Genomic DNA, 19,337 nt, shown 5'->3' with positions numbered 1-19,337 from the left:
TGTGTCTTCGCCGCAAATTGTGGATTGCTTAATATCTGAAGGAGAAGAAGAAGAAGAAGAAGAAAAAAAGCTCTTGATGCTGATCATGCTGTTTATCATAATTAGCAGTGAGGGAGGTATTTGCATCGTTATTGTTACTTACATTGGTAATGTAGGCACAGTAAGAGCCATAAAACAGCGAATAGACGCGGTAGAAGTCGTAGCTTGTGCACTTGCGGTCGTAAAAACGAGAATAAGTATTCCTGTTGTGACCAGAGGGATGTGCCCAAGATTTCCAAGTGATTATTTTGAGACATCTGCCACACTTGGCCTCTGCTCCTCCTCCTCCTCCTCCTCCATGCGTCCCGCCCCGCGGTGTCCGAGCGGGTCTCCGAGCCGAAGCCATCGCTCTCCGCTCTCCCCGCAGCCTTGGGATAAGTGCAGCTATTTGTTTTCTGCATCTCTGACAAACACTTCATCTAACCCCCCCCCCCCCCCTACCCTCCCTCCACTTATCCATCTGTCCATTCATCCATTGTTCTGCTGCCCATGTGTCTGTCTGTCATTTTGCCTTGCGGCCCCCCCAGCCGCCGTCCTTCCCTGTCCAATTCGGTTGGAGTGACGGCGCTAAGTCACATCCAGCACACACACACAGCTTTTTCGCGCTCGCTTCCCCGGGCCCGACGCGCGTACGACAATTTTTTATACATTTTTTTATTTACGCATTGTATATTCACGCCGGCATCAAGGGCTCAAGCATTTGGCAATCGGAGAGATGTGACAGCTTGACTAATCTGTGATTGTTTTTTGGGCCAAAACATGGGGGTTAGCGAGCCCTCCGAGGGCACAGCACTGTAAGGCAAGACAAATAAGTTATTATTTTTCCAGGCTTGTACAAGGCTTTATCGCATGAGTTCTCCTGAACCATTCCAAAATGGAGAGGGATTATCACAAAACATTGCATTAAAATCTCCTCTCTCCCCTTGTTATTTCATTTTCCCATCTAAAATGAATCTGTGCCCAGCCAGGCTCAAACACAACATTAAAGAGCTCATGCTATTCTAACAGAAACTGCCAACTCCCCCCCCCCACCCCCCTCCTACTCCTCTTCTGCCTTTTTCCACCACTCTGTGCATTTATAACCCAACCCCCCCCACCCCCCCCCACACCCCTCCCTTCATAAGAGTCCATTCTGCTCTGTAGGCAATGGCACTCTCTGCTAAGCTATACCCATACAAAATAGATGGGCTCCCATCCCTCTATTTAGACGTAGGGAATAGCTGTGACTTTTTGTGCATTAAGAAGAAGAAGAAGATGGCGATATACCCTTTTACCGACGCTACCTTCACAAGAGAAATGTCACCAAAAATAATTCAACCCCCAAATCCTCACTTTAAAATGTTTAAATGGATGTTTGCGCCGCCACAAAAGGCTGAACGAAGTTCCCCAACGATTTGTATGCATTCAAATGTACCCTTTTCTTGCCAAATTGCATGTATACATAAGATTTCGAGACTAAAAGTTCAATAGAATGCAATTCATTTTTTAATACCTTTGCAAAAACAATCATATCGTAGGTTTTTATCAACAAAGAAGCACGTTTACTGCCAGCTCGCCAAGCGATGAAACGCCTTTCAAAGTGACTCTGACCTTTGACCTCAACACCAGCGTCTTTATACTCACACCTCCCAACATGACACCGTCCACAATACAGGAACAAACCGTCACTGAGCTTCATCTTGTCGGCGTAAAGATTCATAAGAGCGTCTCGGGCGATGAAACCGCGTCATCTTTTTTTTTCTTCCCTGAGACCTCTCACAGTACATCTGCTCACACCCATCCCGCCGCCGCAGGCACCTCTTAAGAGCAAACGTATTCCAGAAAAGGTCACGGAATGACGGCGCTTCCAAACACACCCGGGGAAAAAAAGCGTGACGTACTGCGAGGCGTAATGAATGTTTGCGTCGGTGCCAGGAAATCAATCCGTCTGAAAAAGTCTCTCTCTCTGTTTCTTTGGAGGGGAAAAGGAGCCGGAGACAGAATAAAAAGCACAGGTGAGTTCGCGTGGACACTAACCTCCAGCGGAGCGCGGCCTTGTCGGCGTTCCCGAGATTGCCAATCTCCTCGGAAAAACCAACAGAAAGAGTGGAGCGGAGAGAGAGAGAGAGAGAGAGAGAGAGGGAGGTATGGAGGCTCCTCATCCTGAAGTCAAGGCCCATAAGCACCTGTCAGTACCCGTTGAGCTGCTGCATCTTTTATGAGGGAAGCCCTGTTGCTTATTACAATATTTACAGACGTTTTAAAGATTGCCGAGCACGCGTCGTTACTGCGTTAGCCGGGCTCGGTGGCCCCCGCGCTCACTCGCCCTGGCAGGAGATTTTATTCCAGATTTGTGAAATCGAATCACTGCGCACAACCGCGAGAGGAGAGAGAGAAAGAGAGAAAGACTTGTTTTTTTCTCCCGTTCAGCACGTGGAATAGAAATGCTTCTTTGACAAGAAAAAGAGCCCGCCGTGAAGCCGTTTACTCGTCGCAACGCACCGGTCACGCGAAAACGAAGCACAGGGCCGCGCTCCGCCGATGTCTGTTGGATCGGTAACATCATCACGGAGTGCCGTGTGTACGTAGCGTCCGTGTCACTTCTACAGCTCTGTTTATGTCTGTAAGTGAATTTATCCCATCTGTTTTCCCCCAGGGGGGAGAGGATGCTGTCCTACGGCAGCGCCGTGATCTTTGACTCTTTCCATAAGACACAACACACACACACACACACTGTGTGGAGACGGTGTGGGTGCACTCTCACTTGCGTCACGTTCAATGTGTATATATGAGAGAGGGAGAGAGAGAGAGAGAGGGAGAGAGAGAGAGAGGGAGAGAGGGAGAGAGAGCGAGAGGCTTAAACAGTTTAATCAATGCTGCTTTCAGGTAGCATTTCATAAATGAAAACTGCAGTCTCATCTTACAGCAACGCCGTCTCATTTTGGTTTGATGCATGGATGCTATATTCCCGAATACTCCCGTGTCCTTCAATTTCTCTTTTTTTATTATTTTTTATTATTATTATTATTATTATTGGGAGGGCGGCCCACAAAGAGAGATCGCTATCCATCAGCCCAGCTCGGGAGGCAGGCAAAAATATATATATAAATATACAAACTTGAATAAATATTTCATTAGATTATTCTGTGATTTAATGTGCTTCTGCTTGGCCGGGGTCCACGGCAATATCTTCTGTCCATTTATAAATGCATTAACACAATGACACCCGAGACTAGCTGGATATTGATACCCGGGCTGAGATTGAAGCAGCGTTCAGGGGATTGTTCCGTCTGTCCGTCTGTCTGGGCTGAAACACACCTGCAGGAACCAAAACAATATTCTCTCTCTCTCTCTCTCGCTCTGGTTTATGAGCTCACGTTACTTCACCGCGGAAACGATAGAAGATGAGTGAACCCGACTCGTCGGATAAAATCTTCACGTGGAAACAAAAATGGAACAATTCGACGGAAATCCACACCGAAACAGATCCGAGGGGCTTTTCACGCATACCCTTACGCGAGGCGTCACTCCGCCGTCAATGTGAACACGGAGATGGACGAGAAAGCAGCCGACGTGAATAAACTTAGACCTGCAGATTAAAGCCCCGGGTTCATATATGTGCATCAACACGTCTCCATGTGTTATAAGTGGAAGCCAATTAGAGTCCAAAAAGGGAGAAGTTTTCACAGCCTGTGATGAATTCAACATCAGGAAATCCTTCACCTATTAATACCAATTGGGCGACGATAATTGGCAGGCCATCGACAGCGTGGGCAGAATTAATCATCTGAAGAGGCAGACTAGACTGGATTTTTAATTGGCAGAGGCAGCCACTGTTTAGGGAGGCAACCAGCTGATCACCCGAGAGACCGCCGCTTCAGACAATGCACATTTTTTTTGCTAATCCTCTCGAGTCAAGTTATTATGGCCGTGCATTATTATCACGCTTTACAAACTAATTCCGTGTTTTCCCTCATGGATTACGAAAGGGGGGGGGGGGGTGTGGGGGGTAGTTGCATAAGAAAAAGAGGAAATAATAAACACACACACACAAAGCAAAATGTGTGTTTTGCAAACAAATGCACAGCCCCTTGGAATGATGAAAGTAGTGTGTGTGTGTGTGTGTGTTTATCCCTCTGTGTATGAAAAAGGTAAACTAAATCACTGTGCGAAGAACATTCCGGATTAGGTTTTTATTATTACTTAGTACTCAGATCAGAGAGATTACCTCTTATATCTGCCTTTACAAGTACACACGTTGTGTATCTAAACGCACACTAACACAAGTCCTGATTGACATAGAATAGAATTAAAGTTCAAAGAAGATTGTCTTTCACACTTTTATATTAAAAAAAAGGGGGGATTTCATTTCCTTCCACGGGAACTTTACCACCAGAGCATGAATGATGCAATGTAGATCTTGTAATAGTAACACTATGTGATGGTTATTATGACACTACGATGCCGAAAGAGCATCTAGGAGAGCAAACCCATCACCATATATGCTAAGCTACCACTCGTAATACACGAGTGGGTGTATTCCACAGCTGTAACTTCACCTGGATTACACAAAGATCCGTCAAAGCTCGATTGCCTGTCGATAGGAATACGTCCGAGAGCCCAAATTGTCTTTTTCCTGCCACCACGACGATCAGGCGACAATCACTTAGGAGCTAAATGCTGCAATCATTATGCAACACCGGGCAATGTTATTTTAGTGGATGTGTGCCTACACACACACACACACACACGCTGAGGAATGCCAAATGAGTGCTGTGCTGAAAACAATGTCCGCTCTTCTCCACACCAACAATATCAGCTCAAGAGACGTGGCCTGGTGAAATGTGTGGCCAATAGCAGCAATAGTAGCACAACCGGATGGCGCAGTGCATCCAGCGTGACCCTGAACACGTTCTGGTCTCCAAATATGATCGCTGGAGCTCAAGCATGCACACAAACAATACAAATCAATACATACATTTACATTTTTCTTCTTCTCCTTCCATTCTCCTTGGTTTCTGGCACTGTAATATCACCCGTCATAAATCGTATTGCTGCAGTACCGTGTCTCCTGAGGTCAATTCCAGAATGTCAATCATATTGTCGAATGTATGGAGATTGAAATAAATAGATGAAATATCAAGCCCGCTTTTTGATGGGGCCTCAGGCTTCGTGACAGTTGCGGACGAACCCCTTGAAACGGTAACAACCGTAATATCGCTTGATGGTGATTCCGTGTGTCACAGAGGACATTGTTTGCGATGTTTGCAAATGGCATTTACATTAGTGTCACAGATTGTCGTTTGTCTTTTGTTCAAATGTCACCGCAATAAAAAGCTTATCTCCATTAACGTCCCTCTCATATCAACATCTGCTCGGCGGCCGTGCGCGATGGGGAATACAATGGAGGGGGGGGGGGGGGGGGTTGAGATGATACCTTCTTCTTCTTTTACAACCAACAGTGAGACAATGTAAAACGTGTGTTCTCAGAGGTGAAAGCACACATTTAAAACCACAGACTAGACGGTGAATGGCAGTCGTTCTGCTTCATTATCTCTTTGAACCGTGATTCAAATGTTTAAAAACTATGATGGCAATGAAAATAATAATTGTGACAGTCGTAATTGTGCGTTAATTGCCACTGCTATGGTTAAAACCACGAAACGTATGGTGTCTCCAACATGGCTGTCAATGAATCAAAGTTGGTTGAAAGTGTCGATGACGATGATGATGATGAGGATGAGGATAATGAGGATGGTGGCGATGAGGGTGATGGTGCTGATGACGTCCACACGCAGTGCATCGACTGCGTGACGTATGGTGCAACCACCCGCGCCCATGGAGAGCCATCTAATGGCCTCCACCTTTGATGAGCAACTTCATCACGGAAGGTGGAAAGTTGCCGCTTAGTGTGTGTGTGTGTGTGTGTGTGTGCGTGTGCGTGTGCGCAACTCTCCCGCGCTGACGTCCGTCATCTTTGCGTCAGCTCTCGCGCGCCCCGTCGGTGGGCTCTTGAACTGATTTTTGGCCGTCGCGTCGACGCAAGGCAGGCAGCCCCCCCCCCCCCCCCTCCCCGCACGCGCACATGGGGAGACGTACATGAAAGCCTATGGGATGAATAAATGATGCCCCCACGCAAAAAAAATAGAAGAGAAAAAAAGAAGAGGATGGGACTGGCAAAGGAAGGCTGTTTAAAAATGCATCATTTCCCAGCGCCTCTGCCCCACTTAAAGAGCGCGTTAAGGAAATAGCAATAGAGAGCGTGACACTCACGCACGTACGCACACACACACACAGCGTGTCAACCCATCATCCGTGACACTGATATTTGTAAAAAATATATATATATATATGAAAAATATTTTTTACAGCCCTCATTTTGCTTATCCCAAATGCAAATGCTCTAAAAATACATTATATAATAATAACTTTACAGGCGTAGCAATCATAACAAAAAAGAGCACCTCCTGCATGTTAGATGACAATGTGCGAGCCATGATGCACATGATGCATTTCAGACGCGATTAAGCTTCAACAAATGTCAACAAAATTTAAAATAATATATATTTGTTCGCATTAGCCGCGAATGAATTCAAAAATAATAAACAATTGTGCATCTTTCTATGGGCCTCGCGGCCATTCGAGGAGCGACACCTTACCTTTGTGCATGCCGGTGTATCGGTCCTTGAGAACTGTCAGTTCGTGGATTTTCCCAAACTGTTCAAACAGAGGCTTCAGGTCTTTCTCCTCCAAGTTCCGCGGTATCTGCCCGATAAACAGCTTTATGGCATCTTGGTCTTTCATGTTGCCGCTCTCCGGATGAATTGAAATGGCTTCTGACCCGTTCATGGGTTTCGGAAATGTGATCTGAGGGTACTGGTGCTGATGTGGAATAAGTAGTAGTGGTGGCTGGGTCGGTGGCGCCCCCGGTCCAGTGTAAACCAGGCTGGAGTGAGCGGGCTGGGGCTGCTGTGGATGGTGCTGCCTTCTTGTTTCAGTCTGAGTGAATCTGGCCATTCTGAGCTGGGAGCAGAGTGGATAATAATGACAACACACACACACGCGCGCGCGCTCTCTCTCTCTCTCTCTCGCTTTCTCTCTCGCTCTTGCTCTCTCTCTCTCTTTCTCTCTCGCTCTCTCGACACACGCACACACACTGTGAGAGAGCAAGCACTCAGCTGGAAACCAGACTGACTTTCTATCCGACACACAACACACACGCGCACACACGCGCGCGCACACTCAGTACAACGCAGGCAGAGAAGGAGAAGCGGGGGTGGGGCGGGGGGGGTGATAGTTTCGAAATAAACGCACAGGAGCGATATCAGACACTCTGGAGCGACCCCTAGCGGACATTTTAATAACTTCAACATAAGAAGGCAGCAAAGGATTGTTTGAAATTTGGGCTATGGCCATCTTTTTTTTTTTTTTTTTTTTTTTTCCATAATGACTGAACATGTTTGAAAAACACTTTCCATCTAAACGGGGGTGGAAGACAGCAAACCTTTTATATCTTATACATTTGTATACTTTATAACAACAAATACCCCGTATAGGCCTTTTTTTCGTCAGCAGTCATTTGACTTGTCGTACAGCAGGAGAAGCTCAGGTGTTACTAATAACATTAACGATGCCTCCTCTCTGTTTGAGTGTCCCAGTTAGGCCACGACGACAGTCATCGTTACGGTCTTTATTTACACCTGTACATCGTTAAACGTCTTTAATGACACGGCTTGATAGTACAACTACAGGCTTTTAATTTCACATTTTTACAGGAATGTAAGTAAACAAGTGTTAGCAGTCTTGTGAACATGCTGCACTCTTTCAAAAAGGTTTGATGCGTTAAGGTGACGCCGGTATTCCAACGTAAAGGTATACGTGGGTCGTGCTGAGTCTGAAGATGTAGTAAAAATGCTGACGTATGCTGAAGTTTCTGAATTTAATTGAAACTTTTTAGATAACAGAAGTGAAATGGTGCTTTTGTTTCCGGCTGGAATGTAGCGGAGGGAAAAAAAGTGAAAGACCTCGTCAAGTTAAAAGTCCCAGGAAGTAATCCATCAGTTCCCAAGTCTTAATGATAAAAGCTGGCATCTAGATGTCAAAATCCAACATGAAGTGTTTAAAATATGGAGGATTGGCCACATAAATCAGCCGACTGCTCCACCATCATTAAAGAGGCTTCACGGCAACCGGAGTTGGATACTTCAAAAATCCCGAATGAAAATATGTATATTACGATATGAAAAATACGACCCTTTTCTTACATCATATCTTTAGCTAACGTTAATCTACGAAGCTGTATTGAGGAGCTGTGTGCTCCTTCTCTTGGTGTTTCATCTTTTTTGCCAATATTTGCTCAAACAGGTGTGCATGCATCCCAAAGATTTAAAGAGCAAAACAAAAGTGTGTTAAAGTGTCCTTTTTTACCTTCAAAGCACTCAGTTAGGACTCAAACAACTATTTGCTGAATAATTTCAACTATATTTAACTATTAACGTTTTAAAATACAAATACAGTATAAGGTAAATACAGTATGAATATACGACTGATGGTGTACAGTAAATGCTGCTGCAAGCAACAAGTGCACTATCTATCTAAGTGAATGGTATCCGCAATCTGTCATTAGATTGAGTCAAGGGACCAGCAAACATTAAACACAATTAGCAGACTTACTGTAAGTACTTTTCAAATAGCGAGCAGGCTAATCCCCCAAGAGAGGGGTTATTTGCATCATTTGCCTTCTCTTTGCAGACACTGTCAATAGCACTCCGATCCAAATCCGTCATTAAAACAAAATCACCATTTAACTGTCAAGCGAAAAAGAGAACAGCACTGACACAAGTGATGCACAACAGGGGAGGAATAGTTTGGTTCAGACAACCCGTTTAACTTAAACACATCCGCCGGACAGATTTCTAATTACAGCCTATTTAACAGTGGATTAAATAAAGAGATGTATACGGTCCGTGACAGCAGGCTCAAGGCTGCAAGGTGAATCAATACGAGCGGCGGCTGCTGCTGCTGCTGCGTCTTCTCCCCCCCCCCCCCCCTCGCAGAGGAGGAACTGCACCGCAGGGGTCCCCCCCCCCTCCATGTACCCCCCTCGCCAGAACTTTGACTCAGGAATGGCTGCATCGCCGAGCGAGAGAATTGCCTTCAAGCTGCCTCCGTTACTCTCTGAATCCAGCAAAGCCGGCAACGGCTCGCATCCAAAGGGCCTCGGCATGCAGCGGGAAACAGATCGTCAACAAAGTTCAGCGTTGAGAAGTTTGGAAAGAGAGAGAGAGAGCGAGAGAGAGAGAGAGAGATGGGCTCTCCAGAGCAGATGGTTGTTTTCACTGGGAGGAGGATCATTTGGGCTATTGAACTCGTGCTCATAATATTTCTCTCTGCAAAGCTCGATACGTGCCAAGAAGAGGAGAGGGAAAGACATCAGCAGGCAGGGGTACGCATTGACGTGACCAGTCAATAACACAGTGGGTGGCGGGTGGTTGCACAGACACAGGGCTTTTAAATCTTTCTTTTTTTTAATCGTACACGTGTTCTTGAATGTGATTCTTCAAAGAAGTAGATCCCAGTGGGACCCGTGCGCGATATGGCTGAAGCTGCATGTGTTGTTTTTTTCTTCTTCTTCTTTCCGATGGGCCCCAAGTCGCAGCGTCTCTTTATGCTCCGCTCCTCGTGCTCTAAATGTATTGATCAAAGGAGGCAGGCTGCTCACTGAATGTGGCCCGGCCTTCTGAATGGCAGTTGGCAGGGTACGGGAGACCCAAAGTGGACGTGTTTGGTGGACGGCTCAGCATGTTGGCCCTCCTCTGTCTGCAGTGGGGGGAAATACACAGGGTGGGGGAGGAGGAGGGGGGACGGAGTGCAGCTCATGTCGAGTAAGAGCACCGAGCCGTCTTGGCACCGAGGGAGGCTGAGTGGCTATTTTTAGGGATGTGGTCAACGCAGGGGGAGGGGTATTGAGAACTTCCACTTTATTGACCAACGCCATTAGTGTTGCGCCAAGCTGAAAGCCTGAGACAAGAAATCAATAAAGGTCACACTATTAGTGCGAACTAAAAAAAAAGTTACATGCAATTTAACCGGCTGACGTTGATTCTGCTGCTTGTTAACCAGTCTGGACCGCGGGAGAACGGGAGGGAGCCGGGCCGGATCTGTTCAGCTCGGGAGGTCTGGGAGGCCCAGAGGGAGACCGATGCAGCCAGGGGAGCCATTTTGCATTCTGAGTGCACTTGTAGGCACACAGTAAAGACAGGAAGAGAGACACGCACGCACACACACACACACACACACACACACACACTTCCTAATGACCCACATGCAACATTATTCTCCACATCCACATCTCGTAACGAGGCACCGAAGGCAGACGGCGAATATGAGCCCACGAGATTCATTTAACCTGCCATATCGCGTCGGGAGTCGAAGCCAGCGACCCGACGAGGAACTCGACGGAACACTCTGCCGTTAAGGGGGGGGGGGGAGCTTCTTCCATGCTTGGGCGGGCACGGTGAAGTTTTTGAAAAGTGCAGTTGGGGTTTAATAAGCGGGGAGAAGAGTCGGAGGTGTCCCCCGGAGCCCCGATTCACCCGTTGCTCTGCGTAGCGAAGCGTGCTCTGTTAGCCGTGGTTCAAGAACGTGAGCGAGTGATTCGACGATGGCTGACGGGCTGCGGAGTTATCGCGCCGCAAACTTCTTCTCGGTGAGGGATCAGGTGGAGCTGTCTGGTATCGATCAGAGCTCCTCCAGCGAAGAACGCCAACATGTCTGTCCTTATTTATGTGTTTTCCTTGTGCGCCCATTAAAAGGAACACATGAGTGTGATATGTGTATCCACTCTCTTTCCGCGAGGGGCACATCTTCAACGGACAGAAGCACGTAAACCAATGAAGCATTCGAGCGCCCTAATCTCTGGTTTTGAATTCAAGTTACAACCCGAATGTAGTCATTAGGTGAGAGAGGGATAATAACTGCTCTTTCATCTTCATCTTTTCACTGTCTTCATCATCATGTGCTGAATCATGATTACACCGACCTTACTTCAACCGCTAGAGACTGAATACGATCCTTTTCATGGAGAAATGAGACTTGAATTGTTAAAGTGAAGCTTTCTTAGACTTTATTAATCTCTTATTACAGATTTAAAGATTTCAAATGGTCAGTTATTCCAGCCTACTTTCCATTTTGTTGGATTAGTTGCGTCATGGCAACTGGTAAAGTAACTAAGTATATTTACTCAACCGCTGTATAATTCTGAGTTACACGCAACTTGACTAATTACATTTCTTCTATTTATAGTCATTCTACTCTAAATATTGTACTTTTTAGTCCACAACGTGTATTTGATAACTTCAGTTACTAATTTCTTTGCACATTCGCATTCAAAATACAAAACATAATAGACAAATAAGTTATGATAGATAATCTCAGACTTTAGTGAGCCCCGAAGGGAAATTCCCGAGCTACCCAGCAGCATTTCAAAGTAGAATTAGCCTCACCGTTACCAGCTAGATCATTAATACACACATTAGTGAGTCAATAATTACAAGTAATATAATATGAATTAAGCCATTCTACATCATATGTACTTTTACTTTTGTTACTTCAAGTATATTTGTATCATATTTTTGTACTTTTCCTCATATAATCGAGACATTTCGAACACAGGACTTAGCAAAGTAAAAGATCTGTGTGCTGCTTCAACCGCCGCTGATTTGGCCCGAGTGTCGACATAAATCCAGAACGAGGCCGAGCAGGACGCTGAGGGCCGCTGAGGGCCGCGGAGCAACGATTCTCCTTCACCGGGTCTCTAGCTGAGCAGCGAGGGAGTCTCAGGATTAGAGGAGAGGAGGAATGATTGGAAATAAAGAGCCAATCTTTACGCATTGAAGATACATTCTTATCACCCCGACCCGCTGAAAGAATGACTGTTGCAGTTTTAGGCTGTACAAGTGAGATAAATGGCCAGCCTGCTGGGGCAATCTTTTCTTTCCTGCTAATCTGAGTCGCTGCTGTGATCCGAGTCGCTGCTGTTTTTGGTATTTAATACGACGTCCAGAAAAAAACATCATCACACCAATGGACGACGTGGCGTTCAAGCCCCTGTGTCCCTTCTTGCCTCCCTGGCTCAATCTTGTGCATTTTGTAGAGATCATATTTTTCATTTCCGATCATGCAGAGGATTAGGGTTTAACACAAGAATGAAATAATTATCCAGGTTCCTCCTGCATTTATCTCTGGCCATTTTTACAAAATGAATCGTGCAAAATACATCAAAATACCAGAAAACACACAAGCATTATACTCTAGATATGAAATCTATATTCTCCCTATATATTCACACCACCATAGCTCATCAGCATACAGGAAAATATCAGTTACCCCTTAATCCAGGGTTGTATTTGTACTTACCTTTTCTAACCAGCAGGTGGAAGCTGTGTTCTACTTTGATTTCCTCTTCAGACCCTTCCCCTCGCTGTGTCTAAATAATGACTAAACTGTATTAAATTATTGCCAGTTCCTTTTGAAGCTGCGTCTTAAATATAACATGCGTGGTTAATAATCCACATAGATTTAAATCACCCCCGTACGGAGTCTGCCAGCCAAACAAGCAGGACTCGGCAGATAGCGGTGGATATGTGGCCTCCTTAGTCTCTGTTATCACGCTGCAGGCCTGAATGCAGCTGGGAAACTTTAAAATACCATCTTGCATGTATGGTAAGGCCTCTATCCTCATAGTGGTGTCTGTATCGTGTGTTAGGATCTGTTGAGTTTGGGCTTTCTTGAGATGAGGCTGTTCTTCAGGGTTGATGATTCAGGCCTCATGGAGACGTTGAGGAGAGGAACACTCCTCCCACACATATTTCAATATCTGACATGTTTTAATGCGTTCACTATTTCTATAGAATAAATAGGTCATTCAGGACCGCTTATCTTTGATTACTCAAATTCCTGCGAGAATAAGACGTATGATTACAGTTGTAATGGCAATAAAAGTTGGCAAAAAGTAAATTAATACATTTCAAATGAAAAAGAAATATATGTATACATCATAAAGAGAAGAAAATACAACATGCTGCTAAAATCACAAGCACATTTCCCCCCTGATACCAAACAGTGAGGACATTCGCTACACAGAGCATTTCATTTCACATGAGTACACTGACCTTTTAAGGTCTTACCTTCAAATACCAGATCGGATTACAGACCCCTGGAAGAGTGATCGTAAAAGGAAGTGTACGCTCCACTAAAAATAATACAGATTTAATAATGAAATGCAACAACAACAGAAAAAAACTCAATTTTATTGGCACACAAACACACGAGTTGTGATGAGAGAGCAAAGCAACCCCGATGTCTCTTTGAGCAGAACCCCTGGAGCTCTGCAGGGGTTTTTTGGTTCCAGGACGTTCCCATTCAGCTGGGAGAAGAAGTCCCTGCGGCGCCTGAGCGGGCCGGCCCCAAGGCAGCGCTCCTCTCTGCAAGCGGTGCGCTGTACAAAGCATCCTTCTTGTTAAAGGACATGAAGGCAAACGGACGTGCATCCTTTTTGTGTGCAAACAATATGAAGAACGCCAAGATAATCAATACAAAAAGCCTCATGGTGGAGGTTGCTAAGCGACAGTGGCTGGTTAGCAGTGGTGGACAGTGTGACAGAAGAACATCTTAACGTCAGACTAGTTCTTACAACCTCGAAGATGAGAATACTGTGAAGCTTCTCTTACTTTGTTTATGAGAAGTCCCCAATCTTATACTTAAATTTTTTTTTTTAAAGATGTTACTCACTGGCACGATAGTTTTTTGTTGCACCTGCTCTGGGTCACAATTGGTCAAAATGAGAAATGCCAAAAGGCTGATTAAAATATTGTAAGTCCAGAATTCACTCACCTGATAGCTTTTGTTTGAACCCCTGACTCCTTTGGGTGTTCTAGACGTATATTGACTCTTCACCTCCTCGCCAGTTACTTGCAGGCTTTCGCTATCTTGAAAATCCATTTTTGTGCCACCAGTGTGTCCAAACTGAGTCATAAAGACCAGTAAACCACAATAAATGAGCTGATTGAGGCATGTCTGAGAGTTCTTTGGCACCGAGGTGCTATCACTACTCGTAAACATTTGGGGCTTAAATCACAATTGACCACCTCAGCACTACGGAGCCTACATTTTATTTTAAAATACACCCAGTTGGTGCTCAGCTTTTTTTCTTCTGAAAAGCTCAGCTGCTTTTGAGTTTCAGTGGCTATAAAAGAGGAGACTTGCAGTGAAAGTTGGGAGAGCATCAAACGCTCCGACTGGCCAGGGAGAGTTTGAGCCCAACATGTCTGCAGGCAACGGATCACCGAGCCTCTCGGAGTAGAACAGGTACATCAAACGGGGCGTGGAATGTCATACTACTCCATGTGTCAATATGTTGGTGGTACACATCGGCCACACGGGACCAACACAAACCAACAATCAGTGAGCTGACCTGCATCTCTCAGAAACGAGGCTAAATTACTGTAAAAAAATGTAAGTTAAATCGTCCTTTCTTCTTCATATCCTGGAAGACTTGAATCCAAGGGCATTCTTTTATTTAGGCTATTTGTTCTGCTTTTCTTGGCATAAATAGAAGGAATTTAATAAATAAGCCTCTTGGAAAAACATAATATATATATATAGGTAAATGAATAAAGCAATTTGAAGAGCCTTCGTATCTCGAGAATGATGTATTCCCATCGGATTACTGTGCCGGAGTTGTTTTTGTTCAAGTAGATGTGATTTATTTTGCCCAGAGGACGATGCGTCTTCATGGTAAACTGACACTTTATTGATACACGGCTATAAACCGTGACACATTTTGTGATATCAGCAAATAGGAACAACACAATCACTAACTTTGCTGATAGCATCAGTGTTGGTTGTGTGGGCCGATACTGTTTAATACCACTGCCATTTATGTTTGTGGATGACGATGTAATGCATCAGAGTCCCAGCCCGGCGTGGAATAGATTCCGGTTCCCTCGCTTGTATTTCGTCATGTCATTTTTTGCATTTTGTGGCAATGCTTTGGACTTTTATCATTTGAGAATGTTGGTCTGAAAACTGTATATCCCAAAGTGATCATAACTGCAAAGGAAATTTATGATATGACATCAAGAGAAGAAAGCAAACTCCAAATTTGAAAAGTTTATACCAGCAAATCTTTGCCATCCTTTTCCTTGTTAAGTTATTTGATTTGTTCCGCTGTCGCATTAGTCGTAATCATCCCCCTTTTCATTTCCTGTTACCATGTGTGTTAATGCAGTTGCGGACAGGAAGTAAAAGTGGACTAAAGTGGTTGCCCTCGTACCGAAAGGCCAGAAAAACGTGCGTTAGCTAAGCTTCTATGGGCAGAAGATGGCATGGATGGGTGTGGATGGGTGTGATTGGGTTTGGATGGGTGTGGATGGGTGTGGATGGGTGTGGATGGGTGTAGATGGGTGTGGATGGGTGTGAATGGGTGTGGATGGGTGTAGATGGGTGTGGATGGGTGTAGATGGGTGTGGATGGGTGTGGATGGGTGTAGATGGGTGTAGATGGGTGTAGATGGGTGTGGATGGTGTGGATGGGTGTGGATGGGTGTAGATGGGTGTAGATGGGTGTAGATGGGTGTGGATGGTGTGGATGGGTGTGAATGGGTGTAGATGGGTGTGAATGGGTGTAGATGGGTGTGGATGGGTGTGGATGAGTGTGAATGGGTGTGGATGAGTGTGGATGGGTGTGGATGGGTGACATGTAGCGTTAAAGGTTGAGTGATCGGAGGCCTAGAGCTAAACGAGTACAAGTCCATTGACCAATTTCTTACTTAGCACCTTGAACAAACGGTGAGGGAAACGAGGTCCCCAATGGTCCGGAGATTACATTGTCAATTAAGTAAAAGGATCAAGAACGGATTCATAAAATGACCCAAAATAGTGTTGTTGGGGAACGAAGGCCACGCCCCGAACTCAGCCAATCATCCGAGCCCCTGGTACTTAAGCACGTCGAACTTGATCGCTCCCTCCTCGACTCAGTTCAGACCTCTCTCTCCCTCTCTCCCTCTCCCCCTCTCTCCCACAAGACTACAGGAACACCGGGGGCCTCTGCACCACCAGAGCTTCAGTAGAGATGGCCTCCACCCCACGCCGTTCTAACCACCCAGATGCCATTGGTCTCCCATCCCACCCTTCCATACCTCTCTCTTCACGCCCCCCCCCCCCTCCTAGCCTTCTCCTTCCGGCTCCCGTATTCCTGCCTCGATCCCTTCATCCGTTTATCTCTCAATAAACCACCGGCAGACTCGTATCGCTATCGGCGTGGTCTTTTGTTAGCGAAAGGCCAAACGGCTTCCAATACAAACAGCGACTCCACACAGTGGCATCGATGTTCTTCACTTGTTTAATTAACAAACTCATGCGAAACTAAATTGTCCCTTTTTTCTTCTTCCTTCTTCTTCATTCTGCCAGCTCACAAAGCTTCAGACAACAGGCGCTGCCTCTTAAAAAAACATGACATTCACGTCTCGGATCCGAGTTATTGGTTCAGCCTTGATGGCGACCTTAACTCGCACAAGGGAGTTTATGCAGATGAGCCCGTTGTCGCCTTGCTGATTTGATATGCTAATAATCTCTCAGACACAGATCTCCAATGCTATTTTAGCTGGCGTATTGTTCCACAGAATGGGTTTCCTCCTTCTTTATTCGATGGCATGGGCAAAAGAAAAGCCACGGAACGCATACATGTACGAATGCATTGTACGGCTTTGATGAAAACAAAAGTACGTCCTCGAGATCCTATTTCAAACCGTTCTGGGCAGATGAGCTCGGCCGTCTGGAATCCCTTTGCAATGCTGTGTCTGAACAGAATATATTATTAAAATTAAAGCTACTCTCATGAATGTAAACGGATATAAAAGCACCAGTACTGATGTAGCATTATTCTACATGTAGGAATGAACTCATCTCTTCTGAAACGTAACCATGGTGCATGTTTTTAGTGGAGCAGAAGCCCCTGGACTGATCACGACAGGCCACGTATGACGTGAGCTGAGCTGATTGCGCAATAGCCAGACTGTATTCTATATTATTATATAGTATGGTGATTGTCATTAGTTTTATATCAGCGGAAATTAGTGTTGTATGTGTGATATTTATTTTAAATTATGCACGCCATCTATGGGGTTACAGCTCCTGTCGCACTGGCATTTACTGTAATGATTGGCATTTCGTCTTCGGCATCTGTAAATCTCAAAGCGTTGTTTTCAGGGCTAATTTGCATATCTGCACACACACACACACACACACAACTTTCAATTAGGAATATATTGTCGTTTGACCCTCATTTCAGATTCATTGTATATGAAGCACAGTGGAGAGTAGCTTTCATACGGGGAATTAATAGCATTCTGTCAAATGTCATATTAACACCAACAACCCAACAGGGGCTGAGTCAATCCAAATCATTGATTATGCATGTTTAAATTGTATTTCCCCTGCAGGACTATCATCACCGCACGAGCATGGCATTTATTCATTACTTTCTTTCTACCCCCCCACCCTCCCACCCAAAAAAAGGAATTGGCAGTGAAATGGCCCGTCATCCGTCCAACAAATACACAAGTATGCGTGTCGTAGTGAGTCGAGCACCCACCTGAGTCCATCCAGACACCTTCAAATGAATATTCCCCAGTGCTGTCAGACTTCTGACCTTATAGTTCGAAGGCAGTGTTTTCCGAGGTACGAGTGAAGGCCTGTGCACGGTGTGCTCTTAATTGGTATCTACCCGACAACCACTTCTCACGAGACTCTCACGGCATCCTACGAGTGTATTCCGTCGGGTAGCTGTTACTCAACATGATACAATCTGTCTTCTGGAGGTAGGCCACCTGGAATTGAATCGTTTGTTTTGACCCAGAAAATAGCTGAAATGGAACGTGAGCCGTTCCAACCACCAGCCATTGTTTGTGTAGTTCTTTTAAAACGCACGATGCACTTTGATAATATCAACAACGCATCGAAACAATAACCCTGCAACAACAAAGGAAATGCAATAAGATGAGAAGTAGGGGACAGCGATAAACGCTCACATTAACTTCCTGTTCACGCGAACACGCTCACATTGACTTCCTATTGACCGCAGGTAATACTTAACACGTTTACCATCTCGATGCAACGTGTTAATATTCTCACATTTGCTCCTTAGCACTAATCACAAAGTGCAGCAGAGGCTCATGGCGATGTTATTAGTTTAGCATGTATTAGGTCACCAACAACAAATTAAAACCTGCTAAATGAAAAGTCAGGGGACCACCAAACGTATTATGATTTGCCCGGAGGGGGAAATTAATGTCTGTTGCTAATTTCATGGCAATCTATCTCATTGCTGTTCACAGATAGAGGAGGAAAAGTCAGGCGATCAGCCGAGTGAGCAGGATTCATTATCGAGGAACTCTGAATGTAAATGTTTGTGTATGTGATATGGAGAGAGAATTTGAATGAGCATCAGTGAGGAGTTAGGAAAAATGGCAAATTAAATCCGTAGTCCCGAGGCGGTTAACACAAATAAACATTACAGATGACGATATATATATATATATATATATAGATACCAGTATGCAATGCACGGGTAAACGGGACCAAATCCGAAAGAAGTCGTTGAGATATTTGTGTCCTCCAAAAGCGACGGACCGATTGACATCCCTGGAGTCACAGCAAAGACTTTTCACTTATTTCAATAACTTGTGCAACATTTTAACAGAGAGCGATACGTTTCCACCATGGAACTCACTCCGTGTGTTGTGTGTGTGTGTGTGTGTGTGTGTGTGTGTGTGTGTGTGTGTGTGTGTGTGTGTGTGTGTGTGTGTGTGTGTGTTATTGAACACGTCTCCTCAGAGAGCTGCTTTTCGAAGCCCAAGTTTTGAAAAGCAGAGTAATTCTAGAGCTTTCTTTGCCCTTTGGAACCGTCCTCCCATCAGATAAATGAAGCAATAACGATTACATCATGCGTCTTTTATGAAAACCTCAACGGACTAGCCCCGGGAAGACGCTGTGTCAGCTGACAGCGAGACCTTTATCTCAGTGGCCGAATCTCGGCGTTTGTATTCGGCGCTCGGCTGCTGCTCCACCAACAAACAACCTCCACCTCCTCCGGCTGTGTGCTCCGTTTCCTCCTCCCATGCTGAGGTCGTTTGCTATGCCGCCTCCACTTTTATTTGTCTTGTGTTATGCCGAGCTGCAGCCTTCCATTCAATTCTGTTTATTTTTTATGGCCCAATATCACACATTTTGAATGTGCCTCAGAGGGCTTTACAATCTGTA

General features: G+C 45.2%; 1 protein-coding gene across 7 annotated transcripts in view; it reads right to left on the bottom strand.

The window, feature by feature from the left end:
• The window catches only part of celf5a (cugbp, Elav-like family member 5a), a 228,594-nt gene extending 221,559 nt beyond the window's left edge, over nt 1-7,035 (bottom strand). For all 7 annotated transcript variants that reach the window (XM_056414126.1, XM_056414129.1, XM_056414128.1 and 4 more), the window contains exon 1: nt 6,678-7,035. In XM_056414126.1, the coding sequence (XP_056270101.1) occupies nt 6,678-7,035 (358 nt within the window). The remainder of the gene's footprint in view (nt 1-6,677) is intronic.
• Between the last annotated feature and the right edge of the window lie 12,302 nt (nt 7,036-19,337).

Source organism: Pseudoliparis swirei, chromosome 5, assembly GCF_029220125.1.
Source record: "Pseudoliparis swirei isolate HS2019 ecotype Mariana Trench chromosome 5, NWPU_hadal_v1, whole genome shotgun sequence".
Lineage (NCBI taxonomy): Eukaryota > Metazoa > Chordata > Actinopteri > Perciformes > Liparidae > Pseudoliparis > Pseudoliparis swirei.
This window is presented reverse-complemented; position numbering and strand designations above follow the sequence as displayed.